This window comes from Athene noctua, chromosome 1 (assembly GCF_965140245.1).
Source record: "Athene noctua chromosome 1, bAthNoc1.hap1.1, whole genome shotgun sequence".
Lineage (NCBI taxonomy): Eukaryota > Metazoa > Chordata > Aves > Strigiformes > Strigidae > Athene > Athene noctua.
Genome location: NC_134037.1, coordinates 105,992,954 through 106,012,880, shown reverse-complemented (window position 1 = coordinate 106,012,880; position 19,927 = coordinate 105,992,954). Strand labels below are relative to the sequence as shown.

The 19,927-nt window shown below is 46.6% G+C and overlaps 1 protein-coding gene across 1 annotated transcript in view; it reads left to right on the top strand.

Annotated features, from left to right (window-relative positions):
• The first annotated feature begins 15,958 nt into the window (after positions 1 to 15,958).
• Positions 15,959 to 19,927, top strand: part of ESRRG (estrogen related receptor gamma) — a 408,336-nt gene continuing 404,367 nt past the window's right edge. The window contains exon 1 of the mRNA XM_074897224.1: positions 15,959 to 16,101. Coding sequence (XP_074753325.1) covers positions 16,100 to 16,101 — 2 coding nt within the window. The 5' untranslated portion in view covers positions 15,959 to 16,099. The remainder of the gene's footprint in view (positions 16,102 to 19,927) is intronic.

Sequence of the window (19,927 nt, the reverse complement as noted above, 5' to 3'; positions counted from 1 at the left end):
TCTGCAGGATTTTAGTCTGTGCTTGGTTTGGATACATTTCTGTATCACCTTTTTTTTCCTGAGAAGATCTTGTGGTAATGCACGGTTTAGCCCGACCCTCTGCTATTGTCTCAGTTCCCCTTTCACAGTATTTTGAGGTATTAGTGGAGTGAAGGATTCTCTCTTCTACACTTGCTTTCTCAAACTTCCCCATTAAAAACTGAAGTGCCTGGGGGCCATTGATTGGTTTAATAACACTCTACAAAAGCAACTTTCTCTTCATCATTACACTAGATTTTTATATCTTAGTATTTATGGCTCTTAAGTGTTTCCCTTGACCAGCACAGGTAGGATTCTAGAATAGCACTCACAAAAAAGGTTCATCTTTTAAACTCCAGAGTCAAAGGCAAAGAAAAGCACTACTGGATTGTACTGAGATATTTTTTCCCTCTTCCTAGAAAACAGTGCAAATCCAACCAGTAGCATAAAAGGACCTAGAAAAAGTAGAAATGTAGTCAGATAATAAATGAATGAATCTGTTTTGAAAGCGAAGCTGATAATACTGTACTTGGGAGACAAAGACAAAATACAGCTCTTTGGCATGGAAAAAGAAACACAGAGACCAGACAGCCTCCTTTTACTGTGAGCACTAATCCGTAGTGGGGAATGGAGCTTATGTGAGAGGCATTTGAAGAACTGCATGGTGAGAAAGCAAAGCAATAGCGCCTCTGCATATGATTTTAGAGAGTCAAGAGGTATTTTTTTTTCTTTTTCAATACATACCATCACCTAATGGTTCAGGCACAAGGCACTGATAAAATTAGAGATACTAATATGTGATACTGCCGTAATTGACCATTTTGAACTGCTTTAAGCTTATACCTTAAGGAGAAAAGCATTTGGAGGGGTTTAGAGACTACAAACTTCAGTCTGGAAACATACTTCATCTTTGTTTCTGGCTGATGTGCACTTATACGCATGCTGGCAGACAGCTCTTTATCCACAGGACTTTTGTTTGCAGGTGATCATGTAAGTACCTGACAGGCAGACTCATCAATATACTTTCAATTGGATACTCTTCTATTGCAAAACAGTGTTTTGTAAAAGTGGAGATGCCGATGAAAAGATCTATTTCTATTCCACTTTCCATCCCTTTGAGAAATAAAAGTAATAATTAAAAAAAAAAAAAAAAAAGAGGGGGAGAGGGGAATGGGAGTTCCTCTCAAGAGGTTTTGTCTGACAGGAAAGAATACACACAGGTACTGTCATGTTCTAGTACTGTCTTAATTGTTAATTTTATACAGTTGTTTTAGGGGCCATCATTTCACACCTGAATTACTAGAGAGGAATACTCACGATACCAATTCACAGAGAGAAAAATGAAAAGAACTGATTAGAAGAATGGAGTTAGCTGTTTGGAGAATCTGAGAAGTCTAAATATTTTCCAGAATAAAAGTAATTAAAGAATACTTGGTAAGAATCTACAAGTATCGGAAAACTTGAATCCCCAAAGGTTTAAAAAATAGCACAGCTTGGTGTCAAGGTAACAAAATATGTTAAATTAGAGAGGCTCATAAAAGTTTATATTTCCTGAAACTCAACCTGAAATGTACTTGAACAGTGAGATTGTTTCAAATATGAAATAATTTTCTAAAAACAGTTGGAGAAACTATATGGATTTCACTTCTAAGAAAGGAAGTAGACTACCACACTGAAGTATATTAAAGTTGGTGAATGTATTATTCCTCATCTTTACACATTGACCTTGTTTCTGTGTTCAGAAACCATATATAGAGTTGTTGAGTTGGTCAATAAACTAATCCAGCCATCAATAAAGCACACCTTCTTGTTTATTAATATGTGATTAAAAATGTATATGATAAAAAGATATTGACTGAGCAGAGTTTGGGTGACAAGAACAATTATAGCTTCAAGACTAATCAGTACATGAGCTGTTTAAGCCAGTGAAAGTCAATAGTCTATTTCTGAACAATTACACTTTTTGTTTTAAATAAAGTATTTGGATTTTGCTAGTGCTCTCATTTTCTCTTCATGATTTAGATGTGTACACTGAAGCAGAAAGAAACAGCCACAAAATAAATCACTGAATATAATTCCACTTTATGGTCCTGTATGATAAAGTTGTAAATAAGCAGCAAATAGGATTTGTTTTAAATGTAACTTTCTAGTCACAAATAAATTAAACTCAGAATAAATATGTCTCTTTTCAGTTGTATTACTAGTTGTACAGGTCTTAATTATATTTCTACAGTGCCCTAATTTACTTCTATACTTCTGTTGTTATTTTAAGCCAAAGTCATCATTTTACTGCATTCAAAGTACTCCATCTTGATTTCATTAAAGCAGTTTCTTAAACCTTATAAGAAATTATAACTGAAGTCCATTTAACTCTTCCTTGAGTGATCCTTAACTTTTACAGACTTTTCTCACAGCTTAATGCACCTTCACTCCAAAGCAATAATATTTCACAGAGCTCAATGTCTGATGAAAAGTCAATAGCAACACAGAAAAGTTTGAACTGGATGCATCTTTAAACACCAAAATATTCCACTATAGTGGGCATTCAGTAAAAACTGGGAGCCAGTGAATGGTCAGACATGCCTGAGCAAGAACACAGGGTCACTGGCTTGTCCCCACAATGTTAAAAATTAACTGTGGGCCCGAAGCAAGCAGCATCAAATATCTGGGCTATCCACAAGCAGAACTTTTAGCATTTTTAGCACTGGTTTGTTGTGTCAACATTGAAGATTCAGTTAAATCAGTGTACTCCCCAAAGTGTTTGCAAGTTGTACATCTTTAAGTGCTAGATCAGAAAGCTCCTTATCTATTCCATAAGTATCATGTTCATCAAACAGTTACAGCAACTAGCATTTCCACAGATAACTTTCCTACCTGCTAATCGTGTCATCTTCTTAATTCCTTTGTGGAATAAAATGATAAAGACTTCAGAAACAAAATCTTTTGGATTAAAGCTAACACGGTTCCCTCATTTATTCTTCTCAAATGCATTTGTTTTAGGTGAATGTAAAATTCACCTTGTTGTTGACTGCTGCTATAGAAAGTTGTTGTTTAACAAGGAAGAACAAATGAACTGAAAGAGAAACCTGCCATTGTTCTCACACAGCCTTGAAAGTTTTGGCTTCTTTGAAATTGATGTTGACACTATAAACCCTCTTTTCTGAGTACCTTCATATTAATATATCAGTTCTGATCCAACAGTAAGTAAAAGTCGATAGGCTTTTTCCCTGACTAAAGCAAGAGCCACTGTTTGACTCTTAGTCCTCCAGGAGGTAATTTCCACTTGATTATGGTGTAGTTCCAACATTTTTCCTGGGTATGTCTGATTCTGGCTACAGCAGGAGGTGGCATACTGGTATAGGTGAACCATTGGTATGATCCAGCATGCTATCTCCTGGTCAACAAGAAAAGTTTTCCTTTAGGCAGGGGAAAACCTTCTGATGTATTGTGAAAGAATGCTCACAGGGTCAGCTTTGGTTTATTTTGGATGGTGATGTCTGAAGCATAGAGAACGCTCATCCAGCAATTGAATTGTTCTCATTTTTAAAATTTCCTCTTTAAATAGATGGTACAGTCAGTGCCTCAGGAGTACTGTGCGAGGATGCAGTAGCTGCGAGTAAAGGGATTTCCTCAAAAGATGAGTTGGGTCATCCAAGATAAAAGTCTTGCCCCAAGTCACCTTCAGGAGAAGTCAACTATGTAGCTACAGTGTGGAGCTTAGGGAAGTCAGCCCTAGCAGCCTGACCACCTGCAGAGCTTACAGGTCATAACATCTCTGCAGGAGGAGCCAAGTACAGTAGGAGAGGTCTGAATCTCTTTTTATCTACGGCACTAATATGTCTGAACAATTCCCAATAGATTCTAATCTGAAGAAAGAGTTGGGTTTGATATTCATCTGTTTCAAGATAAATGAGAGTTTCTAAATCAAGGGTGGGGAAGGTATAAATATTCAGGCAAGGAAAATTGTTCCTGAAGATCCATTGCACTTTCAGATTAATAGGTGTAGCTCTCCCACCACAATAGCGTACTGCCAAACAGTAAAAAAAGAGACTCTGATAGGTAAATTTATTAGGCTAAAAATCTATTTTTTTGAGTTTAAACTTACCCATCTGCTTATCTTCAAATAGTCTCTGAATATAGCATTGCCAATAATATGCTTTGTTCCAGCCTAATACTTGATCCAGTCACATGTCTAAAAATATTAGTACATTTAAGAATGTTGGTACATTTATGACTCTAGATATGTATATTGCAGATCTTTATTCTTCCACTAAATATAACAGGAGTTTAATTCATTTTAGATTTCATTTTTTTATAATGTTCCTCCCAGCTTTTTAAGTTAAAACTGTAGCATTAACTCTACAATTCTCAGCATCTACAAAAAGCTCATCTGCATTCTGATGAAGCAAACACCCAAGATGTCTTATTAGGAAAGTGTATTGAAATAAATGTGTAGTAACTCAAAATACACGTATTTTTCAGGTGTGCATAACAGTAATAAAATCATTAAAATAGGATAGCGTTGACGATTTGTATGATGGCTGGGAAGTAATTTCTATTTTTATTCATCTCAGCACCCTCACTTATGAGTGAGTTTGATCTTCAGCATCAGTCCCTTCCATGCAATTCTACACACTTTACCTTCTTCTTCATCATCATTGCTCATTTTGCCCATGCAGAAGATGGAGGCTTACTGAGCTTTGTACACACTGTTATCCTCACCCATATATTCTATACAGGACTGAACATTAGTATGTCTGTGGCAATGAAAGCATGCAATGTCTCCTTTTATAGTAGTTTCCATTCAATAGTGAGAGTTCAGATATAGGGAATTTTCACTTTAATTCTTGTCAAAATATTTTATCATGGATACTTAGCTTAAAAACTACTCTGTTTTTTGAAGGGAGAGATAAACTAATATGCAAATTTAGAGTCACAAATTATAGCTGCCAGATCTCAAGTACTTGCCACTTCTCTGCTAAGTGTCACAACTAAGCCTGTATATGCTCCTCATTCACATAAATGTGGAATAACTCTGACAAAAAAACCCGTGCAGGTGGGGGGGGTGAGGGTGGGGGGGTGGTGAACAACACCCCGTGGAAGTAGTTTAAAGTCTGTAGCACTTCCTGACAAGTTGAACTCAGTGAGAGACGGGCGCTTATCCGTCTTTAGGGAGCTTGACTCTTGCTTGTGCAAAGTTAGACTGGATGCCTAACTTCTGTTTATGCTTTTGCAAACTCTCCCTAGGAGTTGTCTACTAAAGCCACACAGCAGGCCCAGAATATCTTCATCATCTTAAATTTATTTCCCCAGACAACTCTGCCTTTCACCTTCTATCTGTTGGTGATATGGGTGAGTGAGCAGGAAGTTTCTGAGCAAGGAGTGTGACAAAGATGGACCAGCCACTGCTAGAGGAAAAGGCATCCTTGTACCCAGAAAATTAGAATAAACTTTTATTTTACTGCTCTCTCTAAATTTATGCTAGGACTGTCCAAGTCAGTTATGTAATTGGTGTATTTATGAATAAAACCTTTGCCTTTGAACGTGTACCTATGAAATATTGCAGTGCTATTGCAATGAGTGTTAACCTTGTACTCAAATGATTTACTGTGACCCCTACTGTTGTTTTGAAGCCTTCCAAGATACATAGAGATACAGTCAGATTACTGTACATCAAAGAAGGTACATACTTTTATATAGTGATCTATTCATTCATGATTGAGATATAGTCACCTCAGGGGTTGGATGATACAGGATTATCATCACAAGCAATAGTAAAGCTTTATTGACATGAATACTAGATCTTTTGACTTGGTCAGATACACTGAGAAAAGCTTTTTCTTTTTCTTTGCTGTTCTATTATTATTGGCCATGGTAAGAGGAATCTATCTCTGCAAAGATGCTGATAATGTATGATATATAAATACAGCAGTGAATATACTGTTTTCTGTCAACATGACTTTTGTACTACATCTTAAAAGTTGTTTGTTTCGGCTTTATTAATGTTGCTCAATGGAGATGGGGATGTCACACCTAAAACTTCTGTCTCTGACATAAAAGCGTTTGTTGTTATCTGGGTCAAAATCAGTTCCTAGCCAGCCAGATGGCCACCCTTGCATTGCGTAATTGAGATTATATTAGTTGTTCTGTCTTGTATATTGGTATAAGAATGATGGACTTGAAAGCATATGTTGCTTTGCTACTAAATCCAAGCACAGCATCTAATACCAATGGGAAAAAGACAGAGGCTCTGTTCTCTAACAGGTCAGTTTTGTTATGCTTGGTTTTGAAATAAGCTGTCTCCTTTATGCACTGGGTACTTCACATATTTGAGGTCTCTAGAAAGCATTAAGCAATTTACTCTATAACGCTTCAGTCAGACTGTGGTTTGTTAGAGAAGCAGAGAGTTAGGCTGTGGTGGTAAAAGTGATGCTACAGAGGTCCTTGCTCAGAGGAAATGGCACTTTATTTGTTACGAGTTACTACTCAAAATAATGGTGACTGTTGATTGCATCAGGACTCCTGAAGCTATCTTTATAGTCTGCTCTCACAGAGTCTCTGTGTTACTAAAAACTGGATTAGTTTTCTCTTTTACATTTGCATTTATTTATCCCATTTATTCAAGTTATTACAGGTACAATTTTACAACGCCACTGTGGTTATTTCTGGGCATAAAAACTGATGCTGTGAACTGCAGGTTTGTTCTGAATGAGGATCTGCTGTAAAGCAAAGTAGGAGTAGCAAATTATTGTCTCACTTACTGTCTTGGATCAGTGGATGAATTTTAATCCATGGCTAAGCAGACAGTTAATTTGGCTGTTTCACTGAGTGCAGCGACTGCTTGACTTCAGGCCAAGGATCCTCCGGCTGAGGTCAGGACCACATGCCTGCGAATGGCACTTCCTATCTCTATGACTAAAAGGGAGAGCAATTCTGGAGCTTCTCTGTGTTGTAACACGGAAAACAGAATTTTGAAATTTTAGGAGTAGCTTTTTTCTTGTCATTTGTTCAGATACAGCCCTGTGTAGAGTAATCTGGGTTGTTAATGTTAAACCTACCCAGCTGAAATAATATGAAGATTTTAGTCTAGTCCCAATGGATAGGTGTCAGTGTCACTAAATAAATAAGCAATTAAATATGTGCTAATTAAGAAAAATGTCAGAGGGTACTTGGACTCTCTAGTTCACTCGCCTTTTTGCTCTTATGTTTAACTTCTGCAGGACAGAGGTGTTACCTGTATTGTACCTGAGCAGCAGATGAGCTGAAATACTGCCTAAAAGCTATCAACCTTCTACCTTTGATAAGCACTCAACAACTAAAAATAATATTTTTTTAAATGTTAAAATAAGTGGGATATCACTAATATTCCTAAATTTATGGCAGGGCTCAATGAAATTAAAAATATGAAAAATCAAAGAACCGATGCAAAAATCTATATTTTAATGGAAATTAAAAAGAAGAGTGATAAATTAGGTAGGGGATAAATCTTGCATAGCCATGTAATATTTTACACATACACAGTGATACACACACTCAAATTAAAAGAGCATTACAAACTCTATAAACATTTAAAGCCAGTAGGAAGCAGTAGGAAGTGAGAGAATGAAAGCTAATCACACCACTCAGCGCCAATCCCTTGTGCAGATGCTCTATCACACAGCCTTTAATTACACCACCACACTGGAGATGATCAAGAATTCTCCGGGAAAAACTGTTTTCCTCAAAATTCAGACTACATAATAGAAAAATATTAGTTCTGAGGCAATTGGAAGGACTTTAATAAACAGAGAGAAAGAGACTGTACAGTAACCAAAAGGCAGGTGACCGTGGTGTACACCTAAAATGGCAGTGTCCCACATACCAAGTGCTTTCACCGACAGAGACATATACTTTGGCCTCTTCTGGGTCAGCTCCTTATTTCCATGTTCTCTGACACCCTGTGCTTGTTCCTTTCCTTTTTTCTCCCTCTCCTTCCCCCTTTTCATGAATAACTTTACAAAACCCTTGTTTCATCCACTCTTATGCAATGGTACATGAATGCAATTTGAGAAGGCAGTGGGACTTTTCCTCTTGATCTTCTTCACAAGCACCCCTTAGGCTTTCAGAGTAGTACATGGTCAAAACTTTGTTCAGGAGTTAGTTTCCACTGTTAAGCTTACCTATATGTGACTCTGTAGGTTTTCTTTGGGGCACACAACTGTTGTTGTTTCCTGCTGTGAACCCAACACTGCTTTTTTTCTCCTATGCCTCTCCCCGCCATGTCATAGGATAGTATCTGGGTGCTTAGCAAACCAACTGAACTTGAAGCAATGAGATCACCCTATCCTTTTTAATAAATCTGTATTCTAAACAAATGAGATTAAAGTAAAAAAATTCCTGCTGTTTCTCGTCATCCAATTAGAGATATGGACTACTTGATTTTTTGACCCGTTTAGCATTCTGCATCGCTTGGCATAGTCAATGCACAGTCCCATGGATTTTGTCTGAAGTAGTGAGTGATTCACTTCAGCCTACCAGACCTCAAAATTTCAGGATGGGCCCTCATAATACGGAAGTCTCAGTTAATCATTACCTCTTGAGGCAATTTTCCCCACATTGTAGAATCTTTGAGGTGAAAGGGGAATGGAAGCAACCTCAGCAGGCAAAATTCAGCTATCGCATTGCTACAAAGCCCTGATTTCTCTTCTTGTAGTTCTCTCCCTCAAACATGAACTGTACCCAATTCTGTGACAAATCAGAGAGGAATCTAATGAATAAAAACTCCAAAGTGCTGATCTGTCCCCAGAGGGAGTCTACCTTGCAGGGTTTCATTTCTGCTTCAGGAAATTTGTGGAATAAACTCTGTGTGTTTGTGTATCATAATGTACGGAGACAGAATCGAAGTGCTCTGAAACTCTCAGGTTAGTCATTTCTTTAACATCCCCATGCCTGATATTGCAGCTAGTGTTGAATATAAAACACATTTCCTTAGTTTGGTGGCGACGAACAGAACAAAGCATTTTAAAAAATGTTTTGAATCAGCTCTGAAATACTTCTCTTGAAAGTCATTTAATTCTTCTTTAGGATTAGAAAGCAGACTCTACTCCAAGTAAAAAGCAATAACGATGCAGCTGGACTGCATCAGTTAAAAATAGTGAAATAAACCATTTTGACTTTCGGAATTTCTACCATGTTTCAAATGAAATTCAGCCCACCTACTATGGACATCCTGCAATTACCCATCCTTGCTCTTGGCTGAGAACGTTTGTTGGCTTTGCTATCCTTGCCCTCCTATCTTCCCTCCAGGCTCCTCAACCGAACGGTTTCTCTCTGCTTTCTGTGCACAACCTCTGTCTCTCCTTACCTAATCAGTCCCAGGCTCCTGCCTCCAAACACCAGTCCCAGTTTTTCTCTCTGGACTACTTGGCTGCTTCTATCGCCTGCTCTGTGACAGGCTGGAATTTTTTTTCTCCCCGTCGTATTCATGCAGAGACCTTTCTTCTTGACACAACCTTCAAATCATTTGGAGCTTAGAAGAGATAGGATTCCTACCTCTCAGATCCTGCGCCAAAACTCGGGCTCACGGGGAAAATTTGGAGGTGGGGATTAAAGGGGAAATCTAGCCTCACCACTGTGTCCCTAAGCTTCTGTTTGCAGAGGAGGCCAGTCTTTAGCGATTCCTTTCTCCTGCTAGAATAAAAGAAATCATTACTGAGAGTGTGTTCGTCACAAAATTTCTAATATTTACAAGTTAGCCACATTTGGTTAAATTTTCAGACAGAGAGGGAAAGGCACATTTTAAATAAAAAAAGGTCACATTTTGAGTCTGTGCTTCAAAGCCTGAGGGCAGCAGAGCATTTCAAAGGAAAAAGTTTCCATTTTTTCAGTATGAGCAAAACTGTTTATTTTTCCATAACCTTGTTCTTGGAAATGGACAAATTGTTTTGGCAGGTATTTTCAAAATAATCTGCCCGGTACAGACAGTCAGCATATCAGTTTTCAGCCTAAGTGATGATTTTTTTTTTTCTAAAGCTACATGCAACAGAAAATATGGCCTCTGCTGAGAAATATTTGCCAACCAGAATACAGAGAATGGCAGCACATCCACCTTATTGTCACAGATTACATCCTCTGTGGAGTTCCAATTTTTTTCAAACATCAATTGCCTCATGGAAAGGCAATAGTGTCAGTGGCTATTACATCCCTATTTTAGAGGCAGAGAAACTAAAACGAAAGGAAAGGAGAAGAAACAGGAGATAGAATCCAAATATCCTGGTCTGATTCTTAGTCCCCCATTTATGCACCCGTTGCTGACACCTCTGAGGGGTGTTATTTGTGTGATGGTCCTCTGCTTTGGAGAATTACAGACACACATGTCAGAGATACATCCCTAGAGTAATTTCAGTGATTTAACTCTCTTGTGATAGAAAGTTTTGGGTGCTATAGGAGAGGGCACAGCAGGTGCAGGAGATACCCGATAATAATAATTCAATTCAGCTAAGAACAAGCAGCCTCCCACATTCAGCTTGTATGAGTATATTAGTACACTATAAAACCAAAGATTTCACATATTTATGAGGTGCCTGAGGCAACTCGGGGGTGAGGCCCTGTGGAAAAGAGAGGTGTGAGGGGCAGAGCTGTGGTAGGGCTCTGCCGAGATGGAGCAGCTGGGTGATGGCCACTGCCTTTGCTGTTTCTCCAGGTACCCTGGCTGGGGTGAACCCCAGCAAAAGCACAAGTCAGAGGTGCCAGAGGCCTGAGGTAGACAAGCTGCATAAAAGTTCATACCACTGTCTGGCTCACTTAGGAGAGCAAGAAACACAGTTAAGTGTTAACAATAAGTGATGAGATAGCCCCATGCAGACTGAGAACCTCTGCTAAAAAACACACCAACAGCAATAACAAATTCCTTAGCTTAAACTGCAGCCCTCTTCAGAGAAAGAAAAAAAAAAAAAAAAAAAAAGAAAGAATTGCCAAATCAAACTGCTGACTCCTTTTTTCTTATCAAAACACCACAGTATACATCTTAACAGCCTGAAGTAAATCAAATGCGGGACCAGCTGGAACTGGCCAGCTCTTGACCCTCCCTTGATATCAGGTGTGTGCCGCACTTCTCTGGCAGATTAGTTTATGATCTGAAGCAACTCAGAGCCCCTAAAACTTTCAGTACTGCTGTTAGGATGAAGCTGAAGGTTTTCTTTGGAAAGTGTCGCCGTTAGAAAAAGACGGAGGTCTTCCCGATTGACAGAGACACTCCCCTACTGATGTCAGTGACTGTTCCCTCTATATCTCTTATTTTTAAACTCATCCACAATGTGACTATGGGACAAAATTTGGAGGTATGGCCAAAGTCTGGATGTGTGTATCTGAGCAACTGTCAGTCCCCTTTTGCATGTGGAACTTCCTCCTGGGGGGATTTGGAAGTGTTTTTAGAAATGCATCCCTAAAGAAAGCTTTCAGCTCAAGTAAAAAAATGGGGGGGAAGGTCCAGGAAAGTGTGTGCAGAGTGCACCGTATTGAGAGCAGCTCGCAGGTGGCTCCTCCGAGAGAGAGCGTGCCCCTGTGTGTGATCAACGTAATCTATTGCGAAAGAAAACCTCCTTGTTTCTGAGGGGCAGGGGGGGGGAAGAGATTTAGAGAGAAACTCTTTAATTATTACCTGTGGAGAAGTTAAAGTATAACTCGTCAGGAACATACTCTAGTCCCTGTGTTGGAGAGGGGAGGTTGGGGGCCAAGGAAGGCATCTAACCTGCCTGAAGTCTGTATGGGAATCTGAAAAAAAAAAAAAAAAAAAGGTAATTAAAAAATAAAATTAATTAAAGAAGGAGGGGAGGGGAAGACAAACATAAAGCACTGGCGAGGCAAACGTAGTGAGAAAAGGAGCTCGTGTTTCAGGCCGCTGACCTCTCTTTGTGCTTTGGGGGGGGGTAGGGGGGGGGAGCCGCCGAACAGGCTCTGGAGCTGTAGCACCCACGCGTGAGCCTGTGTGGCGTGTGTGTCCCCCTCCCCAGCCCGGTTTTTATAACACAACCCCCCGAAGAGCCCAAATCTTCCGCCTTTCTGCCACGGCTTTTTGCTCACACACGCTGCTGAGCGGCTCCGGCCGCCCTCCCTCCACCTCCTCCCCGGGGCCGCCGCCGCCCGCGCAGCACCGCGCATCCTGCGCGGTGCTGCGCGGGCGGCGACGGCCCCGGAGAGGGGTTGCGGGGGGGGGTTGCTTAACCCCGGGGGCTACTTGCGCATCTCCTCGCCCCTTTCGGAGATCACCTCCCCCCTAAAAAAATAGGGGAGGGGAGCCCTGGGGCTTCCAGGGTCACGCCAATCCGGCACTGCAAGTATAGGTAGAACCTCCTTTTTTTTTTTTTTTTTTTTTTTTTTTTTTGAGGGAGATTGCTTCTTCGGCAGGTCAACGTGTTAATTAAAAGTTGCTCCAGATTGGTCGCTTGCCGTCCCAGATGCGCGATTAACACATAAGGAAATTATTATTCTTTTTTAAGACATTAGAATGTAAAAACTCAGGAGCAACCCCATTCCCTCCTTACTATTAACTAGCAGTCGCGCAGAGAAAATCATTAAGAGATATAATTAAATATGGGTCTATTTTTGAAGAGTGTTCTGCAAAATAGCCCCAAAATATGATGTAGCAATTTGATTTTTTTTTTTTTTTCCTTTGGCACTACAGGTGCTACCTATGTTTTCCCTTCATTTCCCACCCCATGTATATTAAACAGGGAGGCATCATTGCTCCATTGTCGGTGATTGACCCCAGACTTCGCCGGAATATTTTGCTCTTCGGTGTAAAATTGCGAAGTGGGTCTCTCTCTAAAATTCGCTATATTGGTTTTCATAATTAGCTCGTGGTCTAAACTTTTTTCGCATCCCATTTCTTACAGGAAAAAAAAAAAAAAAAAAAAAAGAAAAGGGAAAAAAGAAAGAAACTAACTTAGCTGTCACCGTATTAACATCCTTGTTTGTCTCTATCCCAGGCTTTCAGTAACTCTGCCCGGATCGGGTCCTACGTTTCTCTAGTCGCCCTGCTGAGGTGTGCGCTTGCCCCTGCCTGCCTGCCTGCCCGCCCTGCCTGCAGCTGAGCCTGACGGCCGCTCTTCGCAGGCCTTGGTGCGGCGGTTTGCTGCCGCTGAGCCCCCCCCTCGGCGGGTCCCCCCACCGAGCGTCGCGCCGTCCCCCCGGCTCTGACCCCTTGGTTCGCTGCAACGTGGGCAGCGTGGGCTCCACACCCTCGCGTGTCATTTGTCAGATTTCCGTGGAGAACTAAACAACTCCTAACGTTATTTATTGCAGGGGGGTGGAAAAAAAAAATAAAATAAAACAAAGAAAACCAGACTGCGTCAGGCCGCCGTCCCCCATCCCTTCATCCCCAAGATTTTATTCTTTTCTCCAGAATATTTTCCCCGCGTCCAGTCAAACAGAATTGGCGGTTTCGCTTTGCCCCCGTACGCAGCTGACCTCCTCAGTCCCTCCGGGGCAAGAAGCAGCAGCCGGAGCCCAGGGCCGGGCGGTGGAACCCGGCGGAGCCTCCGCGGCCGCCGGCCCCGCTCCGCGCCCCTACGCCGGCCCCCGCGGGCCGGCCAGCCCGCCGCGCCGCGCTCCGAGGCGGCGGGAAGCGCTGTGGTTTAAACCCAGCCCGGGGCTCGTTGTTACCGGGAGCGTGCTTTTTTTTTTTTTTTTTTTCCTCTCTTCTTTCTCCTTTGTAGGATACAGAAGGTGAATAATGAAATCCCTTTGCTAATACTTTATGAGCCATGAGATTGGAAATGTGCGCGGATGGACCAGCGCGCCGCGCGAAGAGTCACCCGAGGGGCTGGGGGAGCCCGGCCTAGGGACGGCTTAAGCAAGCCGGGCGCAGGGAGGCGAGGGCCGGCGAGGGGCTCGGGTGGCCACTCTCTGCCCCCGGGAGCGGCGGGGCCTTCCCCGGGGATGGGGCTGCGGGGGGTCCCCGCCGCGCACGGGCTGCCCCACGGCCGCTGTCCGTCCGTCCCTTCCGTCCCGCCCCCCCGGCGGGTCTATGGGGCGGGGAGCGCATATATAGGGGGGCTGCCTGCGGTGCGCAAAGCACGCACACGCCGCCCGCAGCGGCTCTGCCCGCACCCCCACACCCCCCCCACATCCCCCCCACGCCGGGCGCTGCCTGACACGGGCTCGTGCGCGTCCCCGCGCGAGAGCGGCCGCGGGCAGGGAGCGCGCGGGCGGCACACGGGCAGCGCGTCGCGCGTGGGGCCGGGCCGGGGGCGCTCAGCAGCCCGCGGGGGGAAGGGGGGCGAGCGCCGGGAGACCCTTAGGGCCGCTTTGGAGGCAACCGGGGGGGCGGCGCCGCGACCGGCTTCAGCGAAGGTGCTAAAAGCCGCTTTCCTCGGCGTTTTTGCGGCAGGTCACGTACGCGTGGACGGGGCAGGAGCAGGCGGGAGCGCTGCCGCTGCCCCCCTGCCCTCCCGGGTCACGTCTCGGCGGCACTCCCGCCTGTACGGCAGCGGACACTCCACGGAGAGTCCGTGCCACGGGGCGTCCGAGGGCATCGCTACCTCCCTGCCGTAGAAACAAAACACTCATCAACTCCGCTCGGTGTACGCCATCGAGAAAAGTCGCCACGGCGCGAACCGGCACCATCTGTCCTGCCATTCTGGGAGACACAGATATATTTCTCTAGACAGGTCAGCAGTTCTTCCCTGGCCAGCCCTGTCAGGCACCTGTCAGGGGAGAAAACCTCTTCATAGCTGCCGCGGTAGGATCCTTATCAGCGGCGGCTCCTCCGCTGACAGGGAGCCGGCCTCCGGCCTCCCGCCAAGCAACGTCCCCCGGAGGCGGGTACCGACCCTCTCTGCGAGCCAAGGCCCAAAACTGCCGGTACCGCTCAGTTAGAAACGCTGGGCAGGGGGGAGCCGGCCCGAGGAGCCCGAGGGCACTTGCCGGGGGGCTGCCCGAGGACGGCCACTTGCGAGAGGGGCTGCTGCCTTCCCCCCGCCCCCCCCCCCCCCAAAAAAAAAAACCAAACCCCAAACAAAAAACCGGCCAGACCGGACGCTGCTCTCGAAGGCGAGGGGGTCGCGGGGCGCCGCGGGGGAAGCGCTTGGCCCGGCTGCCTCTCCCCCCCCCCCCAGCCCCTCCGAAAAAGCGTCTCTCTGCCGGCTCCGGCGGCGCGCTCAAGGACGAGGCTCTCGCGGCGCCCACGCGAGCCCAGCCACGGACCCGGCACCCACGCGTGCCCGGGGCTCCGCCGCGCCGGGCGGGGATCGCGGGGCGGCGTGTGCCGGCCGCCGGCGTGGGGCCGCGCCGCCGGAGCGCGTAAACCCCACAGACAAGTGTTTCACGGGGATTTCTCTCGAGTGGGTCCATCGCTCCGTGGCTGACCCAAAGCGCCAGGCGAACGCCTCATCCCCACCGAAGTAACACCCCACCCCAGTAATTCCGACCTCTTTTTTTTCTATTCCCCACTTGCTCTCACGTTCAGGAAAGCCTGCCTGCCCCCCTCCTTCACTTCCACCGGTATTGCGTGGACCCCCGCACACCCCCCCCAAAAAACAGCCAAAAAACCCCCAAACCCACACAAACGCACCGTATTTCCAATTTGGAGTTAAAGTCGGTGCTAATCCGGGTCAGTTCCTGCCCCTGGCTGGGAAGGCAAGGAGGGAGGATATAACGTATAGGGTGGGGGGGGTGGGCGTGGGGGGGGGGAACAAAAACAACCCCCGAAATAAACAAAGAAAAAATCTCGCGCATAGTCACAGTAAAGTGAAATTCCTTTCTACACACCCACAACTTTAGCTCTGTCTGCTGCCTGGGGGGTTTTAATCTTGCAAAGAGAAAGGGGGGCTCCCTGCGCAAAATTACGCCTTCTCCTCTCATTTGTTAGCTGATTCCATCAAAAAGTTCGCTATTTATAGGCTACACACACGAACCTGGAGTAATACAAACCCTCCCGTGTTGTTCCCCTCGCAAAGTGGCCGGTCCTGAAGCATCTGATCGGGTTTGTGTGTGTGTGCGTGAGTGAGAGAGAGACACACGGAGCGCGCTACCATCAAAAAGGGGAAAGAAGAGCTCAAGCTGAGAGACTTATTAATTGCTAAGAGCTGCTCTGCCACCAGCCATGTGAGTACCTAACAATGATCACCTTTTGCACAGATGGTCAGCGATCAGGCACAGACACTTTCTGTCCTTTCTTTCTCCCTCCCCTTTCTTATTTTTTTTTTTAATTCCCCTCCTGTCTCCTTCCCTCCCACCTTTTTTTTTTTCCTTTTTTTTTTTTTTTTTCCTTTTTAGTTTGAGTTTTCACGGCTTATTCCTCCCGAAGAGGAGGAATGATACGTGGGCGAGCGCGGGGGAGAAAATGTGCCGGAGAAGAGGAAGGAAGGAAGGAGTGGTGGAGGGAGAGGAGGAGGAGGGTTTGTTAAGCGATCGCCTTGTCCCCCGAGTCCGAGCCGGCTGGGAATTAGTAACAGCGAGATAACGGAGGTTGTATCCCTCCCTCTTCCCTCGCTTTTCTTTCTCTGGAGCGCTCAGACCCCCTGACAATTATTACGCTGGTATCAGCGCGGGTAACGAGCTGTATTCATCAAGCCCCATTTGGGGGAATTAAAAGGGAAATTTAAAATAAAAAAAAAAAAAAGAGAGAGCGCGGATGTAAGGGGGTACAGCAGTGACTGTCCGCCGGCTCCCCGCCCGCTGTGCAGGCAGGTGGAAAGCGCTGGGAGAGCAGCCCGCGAGGTTTTGGGGAGAGGGGGAGCGCCCCGGCTCCGGGCCCCCGCCGCCCCTTCCCCGGCGGGGGCGGCAGCGAGGTGCGAGGGGGGCGGCTGCGCGTCCCCCCACGCCCGTGCTCCGTCCGTCCCCCACGCGAGCTCTCGGAGCTTTTCAGGCAGTCCCAGAGCTCGGCGCGGCGCCGTGCGTGAAACCGATCCCCACGCAGCGGGCAGGGCACGGCACGTGGGTGTTCCAAACTGCACGGCTGATTCGGGGGGGCGGGGGAGATGCACTCTGTGGTGGGAAACGTGGGTCTCGAAAAGGTAGGTGTCCTGGTGTGGGGGGCAGTGCCGAGCTGGGGGACTCTTCGCGTGGAAAGGCGGGGTGTGGGCAGAGAGGGCGCGTTTGCGTCCAGCGTGGAGAGGCGCTTTTCTAAACCGACACGCAAGCTCCAATCACGCACGCTCAGGTCAGCGTAGCGTTAAATTAACAGGGTCGGGGTTACCCGGGGCATTACACCGTGTGCCCGGGATGTAACCTCTGCTCAGTTACACACAAAGAAGAGGGAGAGACGGAGTTACACCTGGAAAGCCAAAGAGCACGGTGAGTATCGGTGTTCGCTCCTCTCCCTCCCCTGCCCGGGAACAAAGTTCGAAGGCAGGCGGTGCGGGGCTGGCGCTGCCGGAGTCCCTCGCCCCTTTCAGGGCCTCCCTGCCGGGCCCCCCAGCGCAGCCCCCCCCGGAGGCGAGCCCTCGCCAAAGAGCAAGAAGAACTTGCGGTATCTTGGTTATAACTTTGCTGCTTTACGCAGGGGGAAGGAAAAAAAAAAAAAAAAAAAAAAAAAGTGTCTCGGCTCCGGCGCTATTTATAGGTGGCAGTAAAGGCTCCTTTTCAATAAGCAGCCGTGGAAAAGAAGCGTCAGAAAACTGGCTGCTTTATCGATCCAAGGTGCCGGCCGGTCACAGCCGCGCTAGCCAGGCTGGACCTACAAAGTCACTGCTCCTCTCGGGTTAGGCAGCGAGAAGAGGAACAGGATCCGCGTTTTGCTGACCACTAGCTTGGACACGATTCAATTCCCAAGCGCAGGTATAGGGCACAAGAGTGTGAGGTGGAAGAGTTTTCCCTTTTCTTTCAGACACGCACATAATACAGGGCACCCGCAGGGCTGAAAGTGGGCCAGGGCTACACGGTAGGTATCAGATCACACAAAGCAGAGGAAAGAAATCCAGTTAAAAATACATTAGTTGAAATCAGAGGACGAGCTTGATTTTTTTTTTTTTTCCCTTTTAAACAAAGGTGCACGTTAGAACAAGCTGGAAGCACTTTGTGCCTGACGGTATCCCCCACGCCCATTGGAAATAAAGCAAGAAGCTTGCTCTTTCTTTGCATCTTTTAAACCTTGTTTTAATTAGAATTGCTAAAGTAGGACACCCCGATGGGAGATGTTTTCAAGTATCCACCTACCTCTCTGCTGTAAGCAGAATTGCTGTCTGCAGAATTGCTTGAAACGCAAAATTCTGCCCCACCCCCAGCTTGTTTTGGCACCTATTCACCCTTTCCCCCCCGAAATTGCAATCGCTGATGAAAGGTTACTCCATTAGGAGGAAAAGAGAAACCCCAAACAACCAGCAGTAATGAGATGAGTGGACTCCGAGAGCCTCGCTTTACTCTGTGCAGCAGGAAAGGGTTTGCGCGAAGAGCGTCCCTCAAAACTAATGCTTGCTTGCTTTTTCTTTTTTTTTTTTTTTGAAGTCCCAATTTGGGCGTATCCTTACCCTTCTCCTTTAATTTATTTGATTAAATCATAACAAAAACAGACTCAGCTTCTCGTACTCCCTCACATGTAACCCTACGCGAAACCTTTTATACGGAGACAAGTAATTGGCTTTAGTTAACTAAGGGCACAGGCTGGGTTGAAGTTTTACTCCCGGTCCCAGGGCAGCGTTTCACGCAAACGCGTGTTACAGCCGTACCTCACGCTCTTCATTCGCGAACCTTAGGGTTCTAAAATGTTTATCTCATTCCTCACCTTTCTCTGATGTCGCTAATGAGGGTCGCTCGTGGCAGGGGCTTGGGGGGCTCCCCCCCACCCTCGGGGCCGGTTCAGGGAGCGCCCAGCCCGGTTTAAGCTCGGAACCGCTTGTGGACTTCTTCTCCGAGGGCATCCGCACCTCAAGCTCCTTACCGCGCTCGCTGCTTGTTCCCACTCCTGTTTCAGGACTAATTTAATTTCGCCTTAAGGAAAGCGAGGTTCTGTTAGCTCACTTCTAGCTTAAATTTTAAAAAGAAGGAAAGAAAATTAAAAAACCCTCTAAAAGTTTCTCAGGTAAAGCTCAGATTCCCTTTGGTTATTACTCAAATGGAGAACGGCGTCAACTAACTCTACTTTGGGAACGCCTGCCCGAGAAGAAGAATTCCCCGTCCTTTTCTCAGAGGTAGTTGCAGGTGGCATTTAGTGCATGAGGTCCCCAGGTGACCTAACGACAGGGTTGCTCCCCTGCCCGCTAACAGCCCCTGCCTGCCTCTCCCTGGCCCCTGGGTTTCGCTCCGAAGTTGGGCAGCAACGCCGGGCGCCGCTCGCAGCAGCTTCTGGGGGTGCCGCCGCTGCTGCCCGTCCTGCCCAAACCTGCCCCCACCCCAGCCCGCAGCCACCTGGGCTTTACACCCCGGCGGGGCTCCCGCAGCCCGGTGCCATCTGCAGCGAACACGGAGCCGTCACCGTGAAAGAAGAATTAATTTTTTGTGGTGTGTCTGTGTGTCACATCCCGATAGGTGGGCAGGGGCCTCAGAGCAACAGGTAACGAGGGACCTGCGCGTTTTCGAGGGTGTTTAAGCGCTAATAGAGGGAGCAGGAGTTTTGCGAAAGGACGCCTTCGGGTAAGGGGGTGTGCGGGCGGGAGAGCACCATCCAAAAATGGTGCTTAGTGTCACTTTAACAAAAGTTTAAGGTTGCTGCGCGGCCAGCCGGACACCTCTGCGGGGAAAGGGGACGGCGGCCCCGCCTTGATGTCCCGCTGCCCGGTCCCTCGCGGTCCCTGCGAGCCCCGGCAGCCGCCCCGCGGAGCCGCCGCGGGTTTGGGGCCGCACACGTGTTGCTCTCCCGAGGCGCGGGTCTCTTTCCGCGGGGACCCGCCGAGGATGCTCCGGGGTCATGGGGCTGCGCCGGGCCGGGCCGGGGCAGGGGGCAGGTTCGGCTGCGTGGCGGGGGGAGCGGGGCAGCCTCCCCCCAGTCATTTCA